This window comes from Ranitomeya variabilis, chromosome 1 (genome assembly GCF_051348905.1).
Source record: "Ranitomeya variabilis isolate aRanVar5 chromosome 1, aRanVar5.hap1, whole genome shotgun sequence".
Classification (NCBI taxonomy): Eukaryota; Metazoa; Chordata; class Amphibia; order Anura; family Dendrobatidae; genus Ranitomeya; species Ranitomeya variabilis.
Genome location: NC_135232.1, coordinates 264,145,671 through 264,171,919, shown reverse-complemented (window position 1 = coordinate 264,171,919; position 26,249 = coordinate 264,145,671). Strand labels below are relative to the sequence as shown.

Here is a 26,249-nt window from a genome sequence, read left to right as displayed (position 1 = left end):
ATGCTTGTTCATGACTATTTTTTAATTCCAAATGGACCTTAGGGTGATTTCACATTGTGCTTGTCATCACCCTGCATAACGGGATTTGGACTTATGTGCCGACGGGGCTATAGACTATAATAGTGCTGGCAGAGCGAACGTGTGCTACGCCATGTATCGTGCAGCGAAAGCGGGCGCATGAATCGTGAGAACTCTCCTGGTGAACTGAGATGATGTCACTGAGGTCAGCAAAGTTTATGGACCTGCTCTCGCTGCAGAAATTCATTGTCCTCTGCTCTTCAGCATGAGCGGTCGCCTCAGGCCACCGCAAATGTCACACTCATGGATTACCCCGTGGGACACTGTGGATTCTTTCAACTTCGGAGAGGTGAGGGATATTGTTTTTTATTTTAGTTTATTTACAGGGGACAATGGCTTCAGGGGATTATGTGTTAAGGTGAGTGTAATGTGTTTTTTAATTTTATTCTTCATCTTACAATCAATGTAGACAGCGGGGGCTGAATACAACTCTCAACATTGTCCCCTGCTATTGCTGATCTCAGTATGAGTACGTGAAAATGCTGAGAGCTGCCTCAAGCACCCGGGATCATGGCAAACAGTACCCATTCAATCACAGGAAATGTTCTCATTCCCAGGCGCCAGTACAGGTCTCACTGATAACACAACAATTTCTTCAGTGTGCACACGTGTGGGACATTTTGTGGCCCATGCTGCTGAAAAAAATAAATATGTCAGCATGTTTACCCCACTGACATGTGCACAGAACCATTCACTTGAATGGGTCTGTGTGTGTTAGTGACTCCGGTACATGTGAAAACTGTCACCATACCTACAGGAGACATTGACGTGTGAAGGGGGCCTTATTTCATATAGACCATGATCCTATTGTAAAATTATTTTACTTAAATATATTGATAATACGAGTTCTGTAGGTCTGTATCTATTAATCTCTAGGTCTCATTTGTAGGTCTCAGTATTTTACCTCAGTATTTGAAAGCCAAAACCAGGAGTGGATGAAAAATGCAGAAGTGGTGACGTGTTTCTATTATACTTTTCCTCTGATTTTTCCGCTCACGATTTTGGCTTACAAATACTGATGTGAAATACTGACCAAATACTTAACGTGTGAATGTGGCCTTAACATTACACTAAGGGTACCGTCACACAGTGAAATTTTCATCGCTACGACGGCACGATTCGTGACGTTCTAGCGATATCGTTACGATATCGCTGTGTCTGACACGCTACTGCGATCAGACATCACGCTGAGAATCGTACGTCGTAGCAGATCGTTTGGAACTTTCTTTCGTCGCTTGATCACCCGCTGACATCGCTGGATCGTTGTGTGTGACACCGATCCAGCGATGTGTTCGCTTGTAACCAGGGTAAACATCGGGTAACTAAGCGCAGGGCCGCGCTTAGTAACCCGATGTTTACCCTGGTTACCAGCGTAAACGTAAAAAAACCAAACACTACATACTTACATTCCGGTGTCAGTCCTCCGGCGTCTCAGCTTCTCTGCACTGTGAGCGCCTGCCGGCCGGAAAGCGAGCACAGCGGTGACGTCACCGCTCTGCTTTCCGGCTATGGTGCTTACACAGTGCAGAGAAGCACAGCGCCGGGGACAGACACCGGAATGTAAGTATGTACTGTTTTTTTTTTTACGTTTACGCTGGTAACCAGGGTAAACATCGGGTTACTAAGCGCGGCCCTGCGCTTAGTAACCCGATGTTTACCCTGGTTACCTGGGGACTTCGGCATCGCTCCAGCGCCGTGATTGCAAAGTGTGACCGCAGTCTACGACGCTGGAGCGATAATCATACGACGCTGCGACGTCACGGATCGTGCCGTCGTAGCGATGAAAATGGCACTGTGTGACGGTACCCTAACAGCAACTCACTAAAGACCACACATTGTAAGCTGGTTTACATACAATAGAGAGACTAATGTAATTACTAATGCCATTTGTAAAGAAACACACACGAGGGGAGCCGGGGGATACTGATATCCCCGTTGTCACCAATCTGTGACAGAGCTTACACAGTCACAGTTCTTTGGCGCCCCCTTACCCTCAGGTCAGTCAGGGAACTGTTCCTAGGATAAGTAGTCACTGGAGAGGCTGCCCTGTCACGTACTGGTTATAGGGGCACTCTGTAGTGAGGGCGGTATATCACCAGTCTCAGGCTGGGAATATACATATAAACTTCGGATCCGTCACTGCCAGGATCCCCCAATAACATCAGAACGGTATGCTGCCACCAGTTCCCCATTAGATATAGGCCCAGTTCGTTAACAAGCTTATATCAGGTCAGAAACCAACCCCAGGTAGCGTGTAACTACTAGCCAAAATCACGGACGTGGGAAATCAGGTCTCGAGATAAAAGAGCGGCCCAAAACTAATTATTTTAATTGTCGAAAGACGCACTAGAATCTACAATATAAACAGAGTAATATACAGATATTACAGCCAGAAGTACAGCTAAAAGTAGGGTACAGGTTGGGGATAGCAGCTGTATGTGTCAGTTACCATTTCTTATCACTTGTGGATGGAGGGAAGCTCTCGTATCCACAGGCACCTTCTTAGTTTCTAGTCCATCTCCATGTGTGACGTGACGTGGCTTCCATGGCAGAACAATGACAAAAGCTAAAAGTGTGTAGCTAGCTTTTAACCCCTAGCTCGCCCCCTTCCATATTTCCCACCGCCCCTCTGGGTTGGACTGAATTCTCCTCCCTTGACCTCCTAGCTGAAATAATTCACAATATCTAGTATGGGTTATAACTTCCTAGGGGGAGGTCCAAACGGGATTGACGTCTCAACGGGTTCATTGGGGTTGGACCTATACGGTGAGTCCAAACTTGGGTTGGCTAAGAGGTTCTTGAGAGCCAGTCCCGATAGCTCGGTATCCGGGACAGCTAGAGAAATATGAGATGCAGGACTGTGTGCGGAGGGCTCCCAGTTCTGGTGGTATATTGGACTTCACCCTGAGATGCACGGTATTCTCATAATTCATCTCTAGGTGTCGGTGATCAAGTGTCTAGAGCTTTCCCTTGATGTGAGCAGCCTTGCACAACAGACAGCAAGGGATCCCAGCTCTGCTCCTCCTTGCCTTCATTAACAAGTGGCCTCTAATTCTCTGGCCATGTGGCAAAAGTTCTATTCTTTTGGGGATTTGTGTACTTATCCCAAGGGTGGGGGCCACTTCAGGAGTGGGAAGGGAGATGTCTGGATAATCTATGGGGCCTGAATTAATAAATCCAAAATGGAGTCTCCCTCGTCCCTCACACCATTCCATGCTCAATCACTCCTAAAGGGACTAACAACTGTCATTAATAACATTGACACTGGAGAAATAGCCAAAATCGTACAATTAATAGGAATGTTGTCAATTCCTGCTGGGTAATTTGTCTCATACCACAAATACCCACACCTTGTTATGTTATTAGTCAGATTATTAGGTTGTCTGAGGAATGCTCATCCAGGTGCACATGGGCAAATCATCAAGATCCGCTGCTGCCAGCTCCCTTTGCCATTGCTAACTGATAATGTTCCGATGTGCTCAAAGGGAGGCAAGTCTGGAGGTGCTGCAGGCCATGGTAGCACATTTAGGCCATGCAGGTTGCTCACAGTAGCATGAGCAATATGGAACCTGGTATTGTAGAGTTGAAAAATGGCTCCTGGGACACTTTCAAGTTACCTTGTGAGGGCCTCTTCATGGAGTTGAATACGTGGTCTCCAGACCAATCTCCGATTCAAAAGTGGGACCCGTCAAAGATGATAGACTCCACTGCTGTCTTGTGCTGCACCATGGTGGTCTCTAAGAGCATTGTAAGGTGAATGGAGCACCTGTAGCTGGACATCTGGCTCGTCGTCATCATGCAAACACTTTAGGATGGTTTGTGTGGACACGGGTTGGGTATAAAACCTTCAATTTCACTTCCAGTACAGAATAGATCAATGGGCACCATTCCCCTAGTCTGATGAGACCACGCGGGCAACACCATAAAGAGGATGTCATGTGGGGCTGTCACACCATCCTGCCTCTTGGATTACGGTGTAGGATGGCATAGTACTCGGTAGCCGGACCCCTCTAGTCATTATTCCGAACACCTCGGTGCACTGACTTGGTGGAACCAGTGGCCATTTCTCCAAGAACCGTTTTTCCCGAGCTGCTGTGCACAGCCTGCGTGGCCTACACGTACACCAGTGATCCCCTCACTGACAGCAGGGAAGTCGGCGACTTCTGGGTGGCCCTCAGTCTCCAGACTGAATAAATGGAGACGATTTAATAATGGATTTTCTATTTTCCCATCAGTTCCATGTCACTAACATGTCTCTCCTTCCTGTGTTTTCCCTGACTCCAGACTTTTCCTTCCTGGTGCTGTAGTTTCCATGCAGAGGAGTGCACACACGATAATACATGACATGTCAGTGCGGAGCTGTACTATAACGCAGGCTCACAACACTGCACCGTGTGCACGGAGTCCTGACACCGGAGAATAACGCAGGCTCACAACACTGCACCGTGTGCACGGAGTCCTGACACCGGAGAATAACGCATGCTCACAACACTGCACCGTGTGCACGGAGTCCTGACACCGGAGAATAACGCAGGCTCACAACACTGCACCGTGTGCACGGAGTCCTGACACCGGAGACCGGCACACGGCACCACGCGCTCAGCACATGAATGTTTTCAGCTCCCCCCTCGGTTGCTCGGTGACCCGGTCTGGGCGCACCAGGAAGTGCCGGCCCTTTAGCAGCGATGCATTGTGGGAACTCTCCTCAGATCCAAGATGGCGGCCAGCAGGAGGCTGATGAAGGTAATGGGGGGATAGGGCGGCTCTTTCATTCGGAAAAAGCAATTTTACGGGTGGACACTGCCCTGCGGTGACCTCTCAGCCCTTGTAGGGTAACTAAAGGCACTAATTAGTAGCACTATTCACCCCGGGACTAGGCCTAGAATCCCCGGCCTCACCCCGCGCCGCCCGCCGACTCCGGCACTCCCTTTTCCGCGTTGTGGGGAGTATCAGGGAAGCGGCGGGAGAGGAGAACTGCGCCGACAAGACGAGGACTTGGGGTCCGTGTAGTGCGGGGCGGCGGCTGGAGCCCCCTCAGATAGTGTGGAGGAATGGCCGGGGATCTAGTGACCAGCACGGGATCTGCCGGTGCCTCCACGGCGCAGCTCTCACCTGCCGGCATCTGGAGCCGGCTCACCCACAGCCCCTGCATTCTGATTGGTGGGCTCACTGTCAGCATGGCCCTGGGCTTGCTGACACCTCACATCTATGTACTACAGACCTGCAGTGATTCCATCAGCAGCCCCGCTCTGGGAATGACCCCGTATATGTCTCCGTGCTGATCGTTCTGTTATGGACTGGGATGTGTATGGCTCATTCTAGATATTTACCTGTGATGGGAAGCAGTAACTTAATAAAATAACACCTATAATGGAGTCATTCATGATCATCGGCCTGGGATGGGGGGTGAAACTTGTGTCCATTAACACTTGATAGTTTCCCATAAAAATCACCTACGTTATATACAGTTGTCATCCGTATGACACCCGCCACCCTTCCATATCCCGTTGCCTGTCAGGAGACTCCTATAATGTCCATGGAGGGAGAGCTGCTGGATGTCAGTGATACTTCCATGTCGGTAAGACCCCTTGTAGACATTGATCTGACAATTTGGGTCAAGTACGCAGCGTTGGGCATCTGTTTGTATTTTCTTTCTCCTTGATTCCTCCCAGGTCAGGGAACAAGACTAAGATCCACTTGCCCAGTGTCAGTGACTTTATAAATCGTGTCATTTTCCATGACTGTTTCACTCAAGTATTGAAATTTCCAATGAGGAAGAAATGGTATAAAATAAAGTAACACCTTCGCTAACTTACAATCGTTTCACCCCTCTGCCACTGCTCTGGTGGTCCACATCACGGGAATCTGCCAGTTGTAGGCAGTCGCCATTCTCAGCAGTGATGGTAGTAATTACAACACGTGATCACAAACCGGGATTAAAAAGGTGAGTATGACTCGCCCCTTTGTCTTTTTTTTTCTTTTGAGCAACATCTTAAAACATCAGTAAATTGCCATAAATTTTTGACCACATTTTTCCAATAATTCTACAATGTCTACTGCTGTAAGTGCCGAAAGGATTGTTTCATGGAACAAACCATTCCTGTGACCTATCGGGGGATAGGAAGTCGTTACCTGCTTGGCTCTATAAGCACCATACCATATTGCTTTTAGGGTACGTTCTCACGTTCTGGAATTGCTGCAGGTTTGACGTAGTGTATTTATGCAGTGTCAAACCCACAGCGGCCAGCTGTGACCGCCTAGTGGATGGGATTTCTAGAACTCCCATGTCCACTATGTGACTGTGCACCAGCGGATCACCTACCGTAACTAACATGCGGCACATCTTTCAGATCTGTAGCATGCCAATTTCTCTTGTGGAGACACTAGTCTCCACAACAGAAATTACATCAATAGAATGTATTGAACGCGGTAAATCTGCACGGTTCAGTGAGCACATGCGGCTTTATCTGCGTTCAGTAGAAGGCAGTATTTTGGGTGCAGTGAAAATACAGTGCGTCCAAAGCGCTGCTACATCCGGAACATGGGCACATAGCCTTAGGCACCGGACCTGAAACAATTATCTGATCACTCCAACCCTTTCCCACCCACCGCCACAGCATTTCAAAAGTAAACTAGGTATAATATCTTTATAGCCTTCATAATAGCATGAAGAACAGTATCACTCTCTCCAGAACTTTAAATAGGCTCGGTAGATACATCATGATGACAGAACATAATGTATAGGGCACGTTTAAATCTGACATGTCGGTCTTCATTATTTTATGACATCTATGTGTTTTACCAAAATTGATTTATAAAAGTTGCGCCACAATTGACATCTTCATAGGATAGAAATGTCTTGACTGCAGGGACACCCCACAATCATTAGAATACGCCCCTAGGACTCCCATTCTTACTGCTAATGGAATTACCAGGTGCTGCACTCTGAGGGTTCCCACGGTCAATAAACGCTGCGGGTTGGACGCTGCAAAGATCAGCAGCGTCCATTCCGCAGCCCCAGATGTTACAGCATAGTGAATGGGATTTTAAGAAACCCCATCTCCACTATGCGTGCACCAATGCCCGAGGTTTAAGTACGGAGATGGACAAGCGGCGCGTCCTTTCCAGATCCCAGCACGTAAATTTATCTTGCGGAGACGCGAGTCTCTGCAAGATAAATATCTCCTGTACAATGTATTGGATGCGGTGATTCCGCACGGTTCAGTAAACGCATGTGGAATAATCTGTGTTCAAAAGCCGGCAGCGCTTTGGACGGAGCGGACATGTGCTGCATCCAAAACACTGCCAATTACTGACCGTGAGAACATAGCCTGACAATCCAGTCCCATTAACTTTACATTTGCTTTACAAGTGAAACTGAAAGTAAAAACATGTTTTCATGCCACACCATTCAGTAAATCCAGCCGTCATGCTATATATTCTATTCGGAACCATTATTCCTTTTCTATAAATTACTTCCTTTTCTTCTTGCTTCTAAACACCTATTAGATCATATTACCATATAAATATGTATGTTATATCCAGCAGCTATTACACACAGTGGGATAGATCATTTTACAGTGGGTACGGAAAGTATTCAGACCCCTTTAAATTTTTCACTCTTTGTTTCAATGCAGCCATTTGGTAAATTCAAAAAACTTCATTTTTTTTCTCATTAATGTACACATTTCGCACCCCATATTGACTGAAATAAACCCCAGAAATTTTAGCAAATTTATTAAAAAGTAAAAACTTTTAAATATCACATGGTCATAAGTATTCAGACCCTTTGCTCAGACACTCATATGTAAGTCACTAGTGTTTACTTCAGCTTTCCATGTGACATCTTTATAAAGTCCTACTTCATATACAACTAGTAGGGACTGATGACAACGTGCTCCAACATTAATAGTCCGCTCCAGAAAAGAAGTGGGCTGTATAAAGCCTTTCTCATGTTTAGGATACATGGAAAGTTTTCATGTATACATCCCTCATATCAAGTTATGCTGAATATATTTTTTTACTTTTGCCAATTTATGAAAGAATTGTTTGATGCATGAATAAATACATTACTTCCAATGGCAAATGGTTGATGCAGCAGCAAGTGACTTGGTCTAGCTGCCTTCTTGGAGCTGTCACTCTTAGGCAACATATTAAACAGGTATTGTAATTCTTTCCTTCATTCAAACTGTCTGTTCTGGCTGTGTAATCTAAGGGATGTCATAAGCAGTATCTCTTTTTCAATAACTTAATGTTTGCTCTTACTTACAAACTTTTTAGACTGTAGGTTGTATGGTGAAATGTTGTGTATGTTGCATATATACGCTTCTACAGGAAGTTACTTATGTATTAATGTCTATTGGGATAGTACCTCTGGATTTAAAGGGAACTCATCAGCAACAGTCTGTGTGAAATATAAGGAACATTAGGTTCCTGAGGTCTTCTATGGGTGCTGTATTTCATCTCTGCACACCTGAGGATGCACAGCCTCTTACTCATAAATAACATGGCAACACACACACACACACACACACACACACACACACACACACACACACACACACACACACACACACACACACACACACACACACACACACCCCTTAAGATTGAAAATTCTTCCATTTCCTCTTTATTGTGAAGAATGATTTGACCTTACAGCTATGGGATTGTCTTATGAGCTCCCATACACTGCTCTCTGTATCAGGAGGTCCGTGACATATTACATTCAGCTATAGTATGTTCTTAAATATGTCCACCACTCTATAACCATCCTTTCCATAAATGTCACTTTGCATAAAACGTTATCAATTTCCTGTTACTGCAATATCCAGGCAGTGGCCCAGCGGTATAATCTGATAGTGCAAGAAGAAAAGCATTCCTTCGGCTACCAGACAAATATGCCCAAAAACTGTTGTCCCTTAACTGAACACACACCGAAATGACCATTTCTCCTAGATCTATTCCCCCTCAGTCTACTATTGTATGTCCTTTGGAAATTCTACACATATTTCTCCTGTTGTGCAGGACTTTGGAGTTGGTCTCAGTTTTAGGTTGAAGTTGAACTCTGTAGAAATGTCTGCAGCTCCAGCCACAGAATCTTAAAGGGAATCTGTAAGCAGGTTTTTGCTATGTAATCTGAGAACAGCATAATGTGGGTGCTGAGCGCATGTTTCCAGTGATATCACTTAACAGGCTGTGTGTTGCTTGTTTCTAAAAAAAAAAAGTGTTTTATCAGCAGGAGATTATCACTACAGGACTGTCTGCTTCGTCCATACTAGTCAACTGCTCTGTGTAGCACCACGCCCGTTGATTAGCAGCTTTCTGTCATTGCACCAAAAGCTGCCAACCAGTGGTGTTGGTGCAGTTATACAGGGTTCAGCATTTTGAGCACTGCCACATCTGCAGCTAGGAAAACATTGGTTCTATCAAAATGCAGACCAGCATGAGACACCACTAGGATGAGTATCTCACACCCTACATCATGATGCTCTCAAATTGCATAGCAAAGACTTGGTGACAAATTTCCTTTACAGGGAACCAGTTATTACAGTTTTACATATAGAAGTAGTTATATGGCTTTGTAAGTGCTTGTGCCTCTATCTATCGAACTGAAGACATATACATGCACCGCTTCTTTCCTAGTACTCCCAACCTAGTTCATACTTCTCTCCCTGATAGTCAGGTGTGGCTTCCATTATGTTCATGAGAACATACTGAGTATGCACCAACCCAGGTAGTAACTATACATGTGCAGGATGTCAGCCAGCAACAGAATTTCCATAACGGATACCAGAGCTGTCGATCAGGGAGAAGAGGATGGTGTTGGGTGGGAATTATTGAAGAGTGAAATGGTCATCCAAGTGCCCTGACACGTCCCTAAAGCACTTCCAACCCTACTTGCATATGGCTTCTACGCTATATGTCTCATGACTGGCACATTGGATTTCTACAAAATGGGTATCATTTTTATTGGATTAAATTCCTGCACAGCCATACCACTACTTCCATATATAAAAATTTGCTGACCGGTTCCCTTCATAAATTATGAATATTGTGTAATTAAAGGGGTTCTCCAGCAAACAGTTAATTTAACCCTCTTAACAACAAGGGGTATTTCAGTTTTTGCCTTTTTTGTTTGTTTTTTGCTCCCCTTCTTCCCAGAGCCCCAACTTTTTATTTTTCAGTCTATATGGCTTTATGAGGACTTGTTTTTTCCGGGACAAGTCATACTTATTAACAACGCCATTGGTTTTAACATGTAGAAAAGCCGCAGAGACACCATCACGTGTTTCTCAACGCAAGCAATGAATAGCCAGGTCTTTCACTGGGAAGGAACAACCACGGATAGGGCATCATCCAATAAAGGAAAACCACCTATGCCAAAACATGGTATCCATCCACAGACAGCTGTTTCGTGGTATTTGCCCCTCATCAGTGTGGAGTAGGAAACTGGCTATTAGGAGCAGTGCCTTGTGAAAAGACTATAAACATAAGGGTGAATGACCTCGGGGAGATCAAAACATCCAACACCGCGGAGACACCATCACGTGTTTCTCAATGCAGTGATCCAGAACACTGCCCCCATCCCTTATGGGAAATATGCAAATACATGTAGAAAAGCCGCGGAGACACCATCACGTGTTTCTCAACGCAAGCAATATTGGTTTTAACATAACGTGAATTGGAAAATGGAAAAAATGTGCAATTCCACAGTTTTTTTGTTGTTGTTTTTTTTTTTTTAACCATGTTCACTAAATGCTAAAACTGACCTGTCATTATGATTCTCCAGGTCTTTAAGAGTTCATAGACACCAAACATGTCTAGGTTCTTTTTTATTTAAAGGGAACCGGTCACCCCCAAATTCGAAGATGAACTAAGCCCATCGGCATCAGGGGCTTATCTACAGCATTCTGTAATGCTGTAGATAAGCCCCCGATATATCCTGAAAGATAAGAAAAAGAGGTTAGATTATACTCGCCCAGGGGCGTTCCCGCTGCGGTCCGATCCGATGTGCGTCGCTGTCCGGTCCGTGGCCTCCTATCTTCATAGGATGATGTCCTCTTCTTGTCTTCACGCTACGGCTCCGGCGCAGGCGTACTTTGTCTGCGCTGTTGAGGGCAGAGCAAAGTACTGCAGTGCGCAGGCGCTGGGCCTCTCTGACCTTTCCCGGCGCCTACCGAGAAGAAGAGGACGGGACCGCGACGCCCATCGGACCGGACCGCAGCGGTACCGCCCCTGGGTGAGTATAATCTAACCTCATTTTCTCATCTTTCAGGTGACATCGGGGCCTTATCTACAGCATTACAGAATGCTGTAGATAAGCCCCTGATGCCGGTGGGCTTAGCTCATCTTCGAATTTGGGGGTGACAGGTTCCCTTTAAGTGATGATTAAAAAAAAATTCCAAAATTTGTTTAAAAAACCAAAGCGCTATTTTCAGAGACTCCTAGCGTCTCCATTGTTCATGATCTCGGGTCGGGTGAGGGCTTATTTTTTGCTGACGTTTTTGTTGATACCATTTTGATGTAGATACGATTTTTTGATCACCCGTTATTGTATTTTATTGCAATGTAGCGGTGACCAAAAAAACGTAACTCTGGCGTTTTGATTTTTTTTGTCATTACTGAGTTTAGCGATCAAGTTTTTTTTTTTTATATATATTGATCGGGCGATTCTGAACGCAGTGATCCCAAGTATGTGTATGTTTGATTTTTTTTTTTTTTTTTTTTTTTTTTTTTTTTGAATGGGACGAAAGGGGGGTGACTTAAACTTTTATATTTTTCTCATTTTTTAAAACTTTTTTTTTTTTTTTTACTTTTGCCATGCTTCAATAGCCTCCATGGGAGGCTAGAAGCTGGCATAGCCTGATCGGCTCTGCGACATAGGAGCGATGCTCAGATCGCCCCTATGTAGTAGAATTGTTGCATTGCTATGAACGCCGACCACAGGGTGGCGCTCAAAGCAATCCGGCATCAACAACCATAGAGGTCCTCGATAGACTTCTTGTTGTCATGCCAACGTATCGTTGCTTTCAGAATCTCCCGATCTATCAATTAAAAAAAAAAAAAGGATTAACCTGATCGCTAAACGGTGTAGCGATAAAAAATTAGAAACACCAGAATTACGTTTTTTGGTCGCCGCGACATTGCATTAAAATGCAATAACGGGCGATCAAAAGAACGTATCTGCACCAAAATGGTATCATTAAAAATGTCAGCTCGGCACACAAAAAATAAGTCCTCACCCATCCCCAGATCACGAAAAATAGAGACTCTACCGGTAACGGAAAAATGCACAATTTTTTTTTTTACTTTTTTTTTAGCAAAGTTTGAATTTTTTGTTTTTTACTACTTAGATAAAAAATAACCTAGACATGTTTGTGGTCTATGAACTCGTAATGACCTGGAAAATCATACTGGCAGGTCAGTTTTAGCATTTAGTGAACCTAGCAAAAAAAGCCGAACAAAAACAGGTGTGGGATTGCAGGGTTTTGTGTTTTTTTGCAATTTCACCGCACTTGGAATTTTTTTCCGATTTCTATTACACAACATGGTGAAACCAATGGTGTCGTTCAAAAGTACAACTCGTCCCGCAAAAAATAAGCCCTTACATGGCCATATTGACAGAAAAATAAAAAAGTTATGGCTCTGGGAAGGTGGGGAGCGAAAAACGTTGGTCATGAATGTGTTATGGAAAAATAAAAACGTCCGTTTCCTGAATCCTCTCTTGCTTGAAACGTTTGCAGGGTTCACCTGAATTTGAAAGAAGTTATGTGCACATGCCCCATTGGACTCCTATTTATCAAAAAGCAGTGAAGAAGTTTAGCGTTCTGACTCCAGTCCTGCTGTGCTGAGGGTTTTGTACCTTTTTGCAGCAAACATGTCATGCATAGCATCCATCCTAAATCGATTTTATCTCAGTTTTAGGACTCTACCCTAGAAGTTGCTTTGGATCTGATTCACACTGAATTTTTTGTAACCCTTTACTGAGTGGACGATTTCCTTTTTCCGTTTTTTCCGTCCCCCCCCCCCCCCTTCTAAGAGCTATAATTTTATTTTTTCATCAGGTGTCTTTTTGTGGGATGAGTTGTAGTTTTTATTGATACTGTTCATTTTATCTTTCAATATACTCAAAAACAGGAAAATAAATTCCAAATCTGGAAAAATTATGCAAAAAAAAAAAAGCTATTGTTTTTGTGTTTTGTGTTTATGCCATTCATTGTACGGTAAAATTAACATGACAGCATGATTCTCCAGGATATTACGAATACCAAACTTGTATGTATTTATTTTTTTCATATAAATGGTGAACATATAATTGTTGGCTTGTCGCTACCTTCTGAGACCTTTAAATGGGTGGAACGAGACTTCCGGGGGTGGAGCCATTTAAGATGGCCGCATTTTAGTAGTGCTCCCTATCATCCAGAAACCTAATCGGGAACCATCCTTGATTTCAACCCTCTAATATTGGCAGATCATACTGGATGTGATTTGCAATGAAAAGAGGATTATAGGGGTACATGTATTATTGTACCCGGGAGTCCCTGCCGTCTACTATTCTTCCTGGAGAAAGGGACCTGACCTGAGGCCTGAGAGTGAGACACGTGCAGGCGAGAAAGTCCCCTGAGATACCTGGCTGAGAAACGGGATCCGCGGCTCCTGAGGATTCGGACTTCAGCTGTGACCGGAGAACGACTGGGAGAGACGTGGAGAAGTTGCGGTCTCACAGAGGAACGAACGGGGGTTGGAGGACGCATAGGCGCTACGTCTGATCGTCGCACCTGCCGGTTGGTCCTGGTGAGCCCTGGATGAGATCGCTGGAACGGAGTGAGGCACCTGTGAAGCGGAGAGGCGGTGAGAGGCTCTGTATAAGCTGAAGGCAGGAAGACACCGCGGTTGCGATGTGAAGATGCCTTCCCGCCATATTGCGCTCTAGATTGGGGCTGGTCATTTGGTCTTCTGGTGCAGCGGCTGATCTTGGAGTCTGGAGTCTGCCTGGAGCTGGGGGGCGCCATTGGAAGTGTAATACCGGACAGGGCGGAGGTGAGCGGAGCGGTCTTGCTCAGTTCCTTACATCCCGGGGTGCCAGAGGATAGGGGGCTCTCCGGACTTATTAAGCCCTTACTGGCCTGTTAGATCCCTGAAACAGCCTATAAACCCCATCACTTCAGCCAGGATCTTGTTTCAACCCTAAGTGAAAGCTCATGGGACTTAACCTGCAGGAAGAATAAGGACTCCCTTACCGTTGGGGAGCATAGGCAGAGTTAATTTTATTTTCTACTGAACTTTTTCTTTTTGTTTTAAGTTTCTTTCTTTTTTCTTTCTTCGTTTCTTTTTACTTTTTTGCAGTTCTGGTTCCTTCCCTCATAATTTTATTCTCCCTTTTGAGTGTGTGACGGAGGACTCTGTGGAGGAGGGAGAGGGGAAGGAAGTTTTATCATAATCTGCATTGTGGCGGGAAAATAGGGGAGACAGAGAGTTGATAGCTCTTGGATTGCGTTGGTTCTGTCCTCTCCTTTTCCTGCCTTTAGTGGACAGCTCTTGAAGTCGTTATTTAGGTTTGCTGCCCAACAACGCCATCTAGTGGCCCTTTCCTTTTAACATTATAGATTCTTGTCACTGCATTGTAAAAACCTATTGTATCTATTGTATTTTTTTCCTTTTTTATATGTATATGGCTGGTTACAGTATTCAAGTTCAATAACGTCTTATATACTGCCTGTATTAACAGGGGGTTCATATTTACTAGACCTTTCTGACAGCTATTTTGTTATATAAGTAATTACGTTATTCTTGGTGTAATCCCTCTCCACTGAGTGGATCGGATTCTTTGTCTCCGCTATCGCTATTTTAAGAATTTTAGTATAGTCGGTGGAATAGCAGGTGTAGTTACATCTAATTGGTCCATAACCAAAGCTTATCATTGAAGCCCCTAGTGTTGAGAGAGTCTTAGGGTTATTGCTTTATGGAAAAATACCTGGAAAAAACGCAAACACCTGCACAGAAAGGGGCTATGACTAGACGGACTAAAACTAAAAATAAAAATGGACAGGAGGGGGAGCTTTTGGTAGAGGGGTCTTTAGATCAGATGTTAATGGAGGAGGGGTCACAGGACGCTTCTGATCCGCAGCTCCCACCCGGGCCTCACACTGCTACGGCTCAGGCAGTTTCGAATATTCTTCTTCCATATTTTGACAAAAAATTTGAAGCCTGGAATAAGGCCCTTGAAACAACAGTAACGGCTGTATCGGCTAATACCTCTCGGATTACAGTAGCTGAGCAGCGGATTAGTGATGTGGAGGACACAGTGGTGAATACTCAGACCACAGTGGAGGCACAAAAGATTCTTATTGGTTCCTTGTTGGACAAAGTTGAGGATCTTGAGAATCGTAGCAGGAGGTCCAACCTCAGGTTTATCGGCATCCCTGAGAGTTGCAGAGGTACGGACCTTATTCGGTTCCTCACGATTGATTTAATGGCGGCCCTCCAGCTAGAGCCTGGCTCTTCTAGACAAATTGAGAGGGCACACCGGGTGGGACCGGAGAGGAAGGAGTCTGGTGCGAGACCTCGCCCGGTCATTACTAAATATTTCCATTACCATGACAAAGAAAGGGTTCTGGCAGCAGCTAGGAAACTTAAAAATGTTACTATTCAGGGGTCCAAGATCCTGGTCTTTCAGGATTTTTCGGCAGCCATCTCCCAGCGTAGACGAGAGTTTGGCCCGGTTTGTCGGCTCCTCATTGATCAAGGGGTCCGATTTGCTTTGGCTTATCCGGCTAGACTCCGAGTAACCTTGGGCACAGAGACAAAGGTATTTGAAGACCCTAAGCTTGCTTTAGATCAGCTGAAACGAGACCTTGCTCCCCCAGGCACTTGAAATTACACTTGAACATTTGGGGCGAGACTAGAGATGAAACTAACAGACTTCTCTTTGAATAAGTTAAAATGATAAGGAACATAAGTTGTATAGTATTGATGAATATATTTTGGTTAACTTTACTTTTTTATAACAGCACGAAATTGGTTACTATGTTTTGGTATAAGTGTATTGTTGCTAATGATGTCACACACCTATTTAATTTGAAGGGTCACGGAGCAGCTGGGACTCCGAAACCCTATATGTTATTATATATCGAAGGTACTCTGCCATGGTGCCACTTCCATCCTCCATGATGGCGACTTCGCAATCATTAAGTCGGAAAGGGAAAGGTAATCCTTTAAAAATTTTATCATGGAATGTAGCGGGCCTCAATTCGCCGGTAAAAAGACGTCGTGTACTACAGGCACTCAAACGTGCTAAACCTGATGTTATATTCTTGCAGGAAACCCACTGGTCACATAAAGATGCATTACATTTGAGAGATAACTGGTTAGGCCAGACCTATGCTACTGCATACTCATCCAAAAAGAGGGGAGTGGCCATAATGTTTGCTAGACACCTACAGATAATCCCGGGAGACATAGTCAGTGATCCCCAAAGTAGATTTCTTCTTATGAAAGTGACTATTGACGATACCCCCTTTTCACTATTAAACATTTATGCCCCGAATGCTGATAATGCTGCCTTTTTTGCCTCCGTTTCTCAGATGATCCTAACGGAAAACTTGCCTAATCTAGTGGTGGGAGGTGATTTTAATGCTGTGCTCGATTCTAAACTGGATAGATCGGGGGGCCTGCCTACTTCCAGTTCTGGTTCTGGACCAGGCCTGATTAATCTCATGCGTGACACTCCTTTGGTGGATATATGGAGAGTGTTGCATCCGACGGAGAGAGATTATACCTGTATGTCTAAGGCACATAAGTCCCTCTCACGCATTGATATGTTCCTGGTTGGTGAGTCCCTTTTGTCGGAGGTGGTGGAAGCAACTATAGGGGATGCTGGGATCTCTGATCACACACCTATTCTTTTGCTTCTTCGTTGTGGTCGGAGCGTACATCAGCCAGGAATGTGGAGATTCCCAGCCTATTTGGCTAAGAGTAGAGAGTTTGAGACGTTCCTCAAACAGGAATGGGGTAATTTTGTTGATGACAATATTCAGCATTGGGATGATCCTGTACTCATGTGGGAGACGAGTAAGGCAGTTATGAGAGGAAGAATTATAGCATATGTGGCAGGGAAAAGGAGAAAGGCTAGACAGGAGACGAGTGACCTCCAGACTATGGCTATACTAGCCTATAGACGGTACTTGGGATCTACTGCTCCTGAGGATTGGACACAATGGCAGGATGCTTTATCACTACTAAATGCACACCTGACTAAGATAGCCCAACAGAAAGTGGACTTTGATAAACAACATTTTTTCCGATGGGGCAATAAAATGGGAACCTTACTGGCTAGACTGGCAAATCCAAGAGGTCCCAGACGGAAAATCCCACTCCTAGTGGATCCCATTTCAGGGACTCATTTGACTGACAGTAAGGACATACTACAGGCTGTTCATGCTCACTACACGGCTCTTTATTCCACACGGGGAGGAGACATATCTTCTATTAAAGATTCTTTAAGTTCTCTACAGTTACCCATACTGACAGACTCTCAGCGCACTACCCTTGAGATGCCCATTACATTAATAGAGATACGCTCAGTTATTAAAACAATGGCAAATTTTAAATCACCAGGGCCGGATGGTTTACCTGTCGAGTATTATAAATTGCTCTCTCCTGATATAGATCCCCTCCTCAAAGATTTACTCAACCATTATTTAGAAGGGGGCGCGTCCCTAACCTCTTTTAACTCTGCGTTAACTTCTTTAATCTTAAAACCGGGTAGAAGCCCAACTCAGATAACATCATATAGACCCATATCCTTGTTGAATCTAGATTATAAGTTGTTAGCAAAAATTGTAGCCAATAGAATACAAATGTTTCTCCCCGAGATTCTCTCGCCGAACCAGTATGGTTTCACTCGAGGTAGGCATTCGACCATTGCCATCCGCACGGCGATTGCGGCTACCATAGTGTCAGCTAGAAACAAAAACTCTCCTAATATTTTACTCAGTCTGGATGCGGAGGCCGCGTTTGATAGTGTAGAGTGGCATTGGATATACGCGGTGCTTGAGAATCAGGGATTTGGTGAGAAATTCGCGACATTGATTAGACTTTTATATAATTCACCTAAGTCTAACATTATAGTTAATCAACAACTTACGGAGGGGGTGGAGTTGACCAGAGGTACTCGTCAGGGCTGCCCACTTTCCCCCATCCTATTCAATCTCGCCCTTGATCCTCTTATACGAGCGTTAGAGTCCTTGTCTTTGTTTAAAGGGATACGGGTTGGAAGACTTAGTTTAAAGCTTACGGCTTTTGCAGATGATATTCTGCTTTATATTGCTAACCCAGAAGAGGCCCTACCTGGAATTTTAGCCCTTATGGAAAGACTGGGAGCTATGTCTGGTTATTCAATTAACCCAACTAAATCTAAGGCACTTAATTTACGCGCGTCGCGCAAACCGCCATGGGCAGGATTGTATGCTTTTGAATGGTGCAAAAAGGCGTTGCCCTACTTGGGTGTGCTTATAACTAAAAACCCTCATGATCTTCAGAGAAGTAATTTTTTTCCCCTCGTACAAAAAATTAAAAAAGAACTGGAAGGATGGCAACATTTAACCTTTTCATATTTGGGTCGGGCATATCTGTTAAAAATGATTGTTATTCCACAGATACTTTATTTTATTCAATCCCTCCCAATATTGCTTTCTCTTTGCGATCTGCGGGTAATAAATGGTATGTTTCGTACTTTTATTTGGGCAAAGAAGCACCATGCTATTAGTATGGATATATTGGAACAACATCCATCGAATGGGGGTATTAATTTTCCAAACTTAGAAAATTACAACCTGGCGGCTTTGCTTCGTTATCTTAAAGATTGGATTCATGATACTTCCATATTTACTAACACTCAAGTGGATCAAAATCTGATACCTCATACCAATTTATTATATCTACTACATACACATAAGGAACTGTTACCCTCGTCGGTGCTAGATAATCCTTTGCTAATGGTGATGTGGAAGATATGGCATAAGATACGACATAGTCTTTCTCTTAATGCACATTCCTCACTTTTCTTACCAATATTTGGGAATCGAGATGTTAGATTGAGCATGGGGAAAGAGGACTTAGTTGCCAGATATCGGAATGTGACAGTGGGTTCTATATTAGACTCTGAGACGCGCAGACCACACTCCTGGTCAATTATTAGGAGATACCTTCCCTTGACAATGGGGTGTCTCACGAATTGTGCGACCCTGGAAGTTTATGCCACAAAGGTGGGAGAGAGGTTATCAGATACAGATTGGGACAACCCATTTGATACCATGCTACGAAATAGGGCTTCACAGTTTCATTCTACTTCCAGATTCTATCTCTTTTTGAAAAAGGAGTTGGATTACACTAAACGAAAAACAGGCCTTCCAAGATGGTGCACTCGTTTCCCAGTCTTAACCCCAGAATATATCCTCAAGGCAATGTTTTATGCTTGGAAGGCTTTACCGGCTTCTTCCTATAGGGAAATGTTGCTTAGAGTGTATCATGGCACATATATATCACCGCATCGTTCGTTTCTCATGGGCTTATCCCAAACAGATAATTGTTTAAAGTGTGCGGCTCCTGGGGCAGATCTTTTTCATCAATTTTGGGATTGCCCGGCTATTGCAAGGTTTTGGGAGGAGGTAAGGAACTTTTGTCTAGATCATCTTTTGAACTATTTGCCTTCCACGGCAGAGTGGGCGATTCTGGGAATATGGCCTGGGGAAGCTTTAAGAATTACAAGAGGGGCTAAACGTTTGGCATCTATGGTATCTATGGTAGCGAAAAAATGTATATTACAACAATGGATAACAGTGGAACCTCCAACACTGATAATGTTTTTAAATAAGCTAAAACATGTGTTCCGTATGGAGTGGATAGAGACACAGGTGGGGGGGGATCGCCTGGTACCCCGCTTTTTTGATACTTGGGAGAGTTTAATTGACACGTTCTCTGAAGAGGTGAGAACTCATCTTATAGCTTGTTTTGAACAGTCCCCATGGTATATTACTAGGATGGTGGCAGGTGATCCTCCGATTCGATCTGATAGACGAGACGGGACGGGATAGGAATGACAAAACATTAAATAATCGTTGCTAGGGGGTCGGGATGGTTTTTACGATGTAAGGATACTGTTGGTTTGCTTGATAGCTATGATGGTGTGTGACGGAAGTGACATTACACTAAATAATTGTTATTTGCTCGTTATGATACTCTTACGAATAGACAAGTTCTTGCTTGATTGTTTGTTTTATAAATGAAACAAAGAAAATATGTTAAAATGAAGGTTATTTTTCTTATGAATATGTGGTACTGTAGAGTTTAATGCTCTCATGGTTATTGATTGTATTCCCATATATTTCAATTATTTGATGCCCATGAGTTGTTGAAATGTATATTAATGTTTGAAGCACTGTATTGCATAATTTTGTGCACATGATTATCTTATCCTTCAATAAAAAACTTTGAAAGAAAAAATGGGTGGAACGAAACTAATGTTGATGTAATCCTAAATGCCTATATATTGTAATCTAATCGCTTTTCTAATATACCGTACTTTTATGAAAAAGTCCCTAACATTCCCTCTCTACTCAAACTGCTTTTTTTTTCTTTTCTTTTTTTTTTAATCTACTTACGGTTTTATGGCATTTCGTTTGAGAATCCGCAGTACTTACTCAAACAAGATGTCATCAGGTTTCAGAGGCTGCGATGTATGCAGCGTCTAACCCGCAGCGTTTGCTGACCGTGGGAACATACCCTAACTCTTCATTTCAGGGTGGCGACAGAGGCTGCGGACCCCTGGTGATGCCTCTGTTGAGTATCCCAGCATGCACTGGAGATTTTCAAACAAAATTTCATCAGACCGGAAGTAGGTTATAAAACAGAGGGAACAATAGGGACTTTTTTAATCAAGACCATAAAAATATCAAAAAAGCATCTAAACATGGTTATAGGGGTTTTCCCATCATATAAAGATCAATAACCGGTGGGTTCTACTAACATATACAACAAAGTACCCAGAAAAACACCACTCAAAAGAGTATAAAATGTAATGATCTTTTTATTAGAGATTAAATGTAAAAAAGACATAAACCAGAGAGTAAATGGGACATGTTAAGAGGATTGAAAAGGGATAAAATCAAATAGATAAGGATGGGAGGGGTTTTCACAAAAAGTAAAGGGTAGCAAGGTAGTCTATATCAGACAAACCAGGGAATACTAATGAACTTCCATGATTCACGTAAGAAATTGCATATAAGGCATGGTACCGTAAATCCTAGTACAGACTATTTAGACAGTATAGTGACAAAAATAATCTGTTAATTTATATGTATATCATTCAGTATAATATTGGAAGACAAAAACCCTCAATCCATATCTAACATAATGGTAGTATAGAGCTTACCCATTTTAAGGTGAAGGGACCCCACATACAGCCACCACATACCGCCATGGCGCACTGGTGGCTGTATGTGGGGTCCCTTCACCTTAATATGGGTATGGGTTTTTGTGAAAACCCCTCCCACTTTAATCTACTTGATTTTATCCCCTTTTGAATCCTCTTACATGTCCCATTTACTCTCTGGTTCATGTCTTTTTTACATTTAATCTTTAAAAAAATCTTTACATGTTATATTCTTTTTGAATGGTGTTTTTCTGGGTACTTTGTACAGTGACTTTTGTTGTATACTTTTTAATCAAGGTATGTTAGAAAAGAAATTAGATTATTACAATAAATAGACATTTTGGATTAAATCAATGTTCAATTCGAACCACCCCTTTAACATTTTTCAGTTGATCGAGCTGTGTGATAGCTTGTTGCATATCTAACTATAGATATCTGTCTAACTACTCTGTCTCTAATGCCAGCAGAGTGCATAATTGGACTGTGTAGTGCATAACACATTTATTGATTGTTCTGAGGCACATTTGTTGGAATTGTTCATAGGCAACACAAGCCAGCATCTGACAAGAACACTGAATAGTGCCGATGTCACTGAGCACACAGGAAACAGTTGACAGGGCAGGAGAAGTGCCGATGTCACTGAGCACACAGGAAACAGCTGACAGGGCAGAAGAAGTGCCGATGTCACTCAGCACACAGGAAACATCTAACAGGGCAGGAGAAGTGCCAATGTCACTGAGGAAACAGCTGACAGGGCAGGAGAAGTGCCGATGTCACTGAGCACACAGGAAACATCTGACAGGGCAGGAGAAGTGCCGATGTCACTGAGGAAACAGCTGACAGGGCAGGAGAAGTGCCGATGTTGCTGCGCCCCTTCTGCACTATAAGCTGATTGTTACTGAGCACACAGGACAACCGGCCTACAGTGAAGGAGGAGCTGTGTGTTGATAACAGCTACAAGAGCTGGAGCACTGTGCTGAAGACTGAGGTAACCTGCTGATGTACTGACAAACAGTGCATGAGTTTCAGTCAGGAGCGCGCACGCTGTGTAGGCACCGCCCCCTGCCCCGCCCCCTCACCCCACTCTTGCAAGCAGTAGTCATATCTGTGGAACTGAATATTTACTATGACAATGAGCAAATTGGTTCAAAAACAGGATAAGGGGACATCTAGATGGTTTTTAAAAAGTTTTCTTTTGGGTTTAATTTATACGGTATATTTGAAAGTTTATTAAAATCTCTTGTGCTACATTATTAGAAATTAAAATGACAGTTATGCTTTCAGGACCGCTAACTGAAGATATGAAAGGTTCTTCAGCTGTCAGTTACAAGCCAGTGCCTGGAATTGCTCTTCCTCTTGGTCATTTTGGCAACATATAATGCTGTAGGTTTATTTAGCTTTCTCAGAGGGCAAATATAATTGTTTAAATCTGTGACTCATATTTATTTAGTTTGTCTGATGTTGGCAGAAATTGCACAGTTTAAAAGTTGCATCCTAAAATTGTGGTAAAGTTATGTAGTAAGTTGCAACATTAGAGTATTTGCACACGGCATCTCTCAGATGCCAGCGTATCCACTGAGTTTTTGAGGCAGAAGGGTAGGTGCAACGATCAGTTATTGCTGTGGGTTTGACGCTGCATACTTTTTTATTTTTTAAATCAAATTTTTTAATTTAATTTTATTAAGAGTAGCACAAAGAGAAAAACAACAACATCCAGACAAACATTGGAGAAACACAGCTCTCCACCCCCAACCTTAAAGGGAATCTGTCATTTTAGGCCTATAAGCTAAGGCCACCGCCATCAGGGGCTTATCTACAGCATTCTATAAGCCCCCGATGTATCCTGAAAGATAAGAAAAACAAGTTTTATTATACTCACCCAGCGGCGGTCCCGGTCCGGTCCGATGGGCATCGCGGTCCAGGTCAAGCGCCTCCCATCTTCATCAGATGACGTCCTCTTCTGGTCTTCACGCTGCGGCTCAGGCGCAGGTGTACTTTATCTGCACTGTTGAGGGCAGAGCAAAGTACTGCAGTGCGCAGGTGCTGGGCCTCTCTGACCTTTCCCGGCGCCTGCGCACTGCAGTAGTATTTTCTGGCCTCAACAGGGCAGACAAAAGTACGCCTGTGCAGGAGCCGCAGCAGGAAGCAAAGAAGAGGACGTCATCGTATGAAGATGGGAGGCGCCGGACCATGACGCCCATCGGACCGAACTGGGACCGCCCCTGGGTGAGTATAATCTAAAGGTACCTTCACATTAAGCGACGCTGCAGCGATAGCGACAACGATGCAGATCGCTGCAGCATCGCTGTTTGATCGCTGGAGAGCTGTCACACAGACCGCTCTCCAGCGACCAACAATGCCGAGGTCCCCGGGTAACCAGGGTAAACATCGGGTTACTAAGCGCAGGGCCATGCTTAGTAACCCGATGTTTACCCTGGTTACCAGCGTAAAATGTAAAAAAACCAAACAGTACATACTCACCTTCGCGTCCCCCGGCGTCCGCTTCCTGCATTGACTGAGCGCCGGCCCTAACAGCAGAGCGGTGACGTCACCGCTGTGCTGTACTTGCTGTGCTGTACTTTCACTTTCACTTTACGGTGCTCAGTCAGTGTGGGAAGCGGACGCCGGGGGACGCGAATGTAAGTATGTAGTGTTTTTTTTTTTTTACATTTTACGCTGGTAACCAGGGTAAACATCGGGTTACTAAGCGCGGCCCTGCGCTTAGTAACCCGATGTTTACCCTGGTTACCAGTGTAAAACATCGCTGGTATCGTTGCTTTTGGTGTCAAACACGACGATACACGCCGGTCTGACGACCAAATAAAGTTCTGAACTTTGTTCAACGACCAGCGATATCACAGCAGGATCCTGATCGCTGCTGCGTGTCAAACTAAACGATATCGCTAGCCAGGACGCTGCAACGTCACGGATCGCTAGCGATATCGTTTAGTGTGAAGGTACCTTAACTTATTTTTCTTATCTTTCAGGTTACATGGGGGGGGGGGGGGCTTATCTACAGCATTCCAGAATGCTGTAGATAAGCCCCTGATGGCGGTGGCTGTAGCTTATAGGCCTAAAATGGGGTGACAGATTCCCTTTAAGAAACATTATTCATGCGTTATTTATACATCTTGGCTCTGCAAAACCAGTATAATTGGATGAACAAATATTTCAACGTAGTAACAGTAGTCAAACCAATTACATATAGCTTGTGAAAACACTAATAACATTTTTATTCATTTTCAAAGAAGTTTAATTTGAGGCATCATATAAACATATCTCAAAGCAAGCCGAGGCGAAATCTCAATTCCCTAGATGTCGAACCAGAGTCATCAATCCATAGACCCCATATCTTGTCAAATTTAGAGATGGCATCTCTTTTTAGTTATATGTCTTTTTCCAAATGTACTAACCAGTTAACTTTATCAATAAATTCTGATATCGTAGGCTCCTGATCAGCTATCCATTTTTGGGCTATCAATTTTCTTGCCATATATAACATACGTGCCGCCGCAATTTCACCGTACTCATCAATAGACAGATCTTCAACATATCCCAATATACATACTAATGGTGTAAGCTCTACATCAACTGAATAAACCCTCTTAATCGTTGCTACAACACTCTTCCAAAAGGACACCAAGTTAGGACAGTTCCATATCATATGAAACATATCTGCCTTGTTAGTTTTGCATCTAGGACAGTAGGGACTTGACCGAAATCCTATATTATATAAGAATTTAGGTGTCCTGTATACCTGGTGTATCACATATATTTGGGACAGTCTATGGGATTCGCTTAAAGACAGCTGTGGAACTCTTTCCAGTATATCTGACCAGTGATTTTCCTCTAGGGGTGCCATTTTACTCTCCCATTTCTCTTTTGATCACATCGGCTGGTTTGTCAATATAATGTCTAAGAGAACATTATAAAGCAATGAGATCAGTCCAGAAGAACTGTGTAGATTAGCTATTCTCTGTTTGACGCTGCGTACTTAAGCAAAGTCAAACCCGCAGTGTCCAGATGTGGCTCACCCGCGGAGAAGGACATGCAGCGCATCTTTCCAGACTGCAGCATGTCCATTTCTCTTGCGGAGACTAACATCCCCTCTGACTTGTTTGCTTGTGCTGCACTTCTGTCCTTGGCCAAACGAGCTTTACAAAAGGTCACAGTTTGTGGACAAATGGGGGGATATACGAGCACTCACTTTGTGTGTGTAGATAGAGATATATATATATCTATATATATATCTATATATCTATATATCTCAGCAAGGTTTGCAGATAAGTCGGCAACAATCTGGATGCTTGCAAAAATAATTAATCTAGTTCATTTATTCCCTGCTGTCAGTAGTGTAATGTCAGCAGTGACACACCATCAGCAAAGCAGAAGTGCAGGACCTGCTCTGTTGATGGGACAGCACTCTGCGATTGCTCTGGTCCGGGGAGATATTGCTGCATTGTAGAAGAGGTAAGTAACCACCTACTGATAACTGCTTATCAGCAAAGAAGAAAACAAAAAAAAGTCCAGATAAGCCCTTTAATTGCTGGCAGTCAAAGCTGCAATGTAAGCACAGGATGGAATAGCAGCTCAAAGGAGCCATGTACATTAGATTGATGTCAGCTGACTATATTATGTGTATGGAGGTTCCAAGTCTCCGTAATGGCCGATGTGGTAAAAGTCAGCTATGATAAATTTCATCATGCCCGGTCCTTTGTTCCAGTGGGGCCCGAGCAGT

General features: G+C 43.7%; 1 protein-coding gene across 1 annotated transcript in view; it reads left to right on the top strand.

The window, feature by feature from the left end:
* The first annotated feature begins 4,693 nt into the window (after positions 1–4,693).
* The window catches only part of UBE2L3 (ubiquitin conjugating enzyme E2 L3), a 41,788-nt gene continuing 20,232 nt past the window's right edge, over positions 4,694–26,249 (top strand). The window contains exon 1 of the mRNA XM_077293441.1: positions 4,694–4,821. Within this exon, the coding sequence (XP_077149556.1) occupies positions 4,795–4,821 (27 nt within the window). The 5' untranslated portion in view covers positions 4,694–4,794. The remainder of the gene's footprint in view (positions 4,822–26,249) is intronic.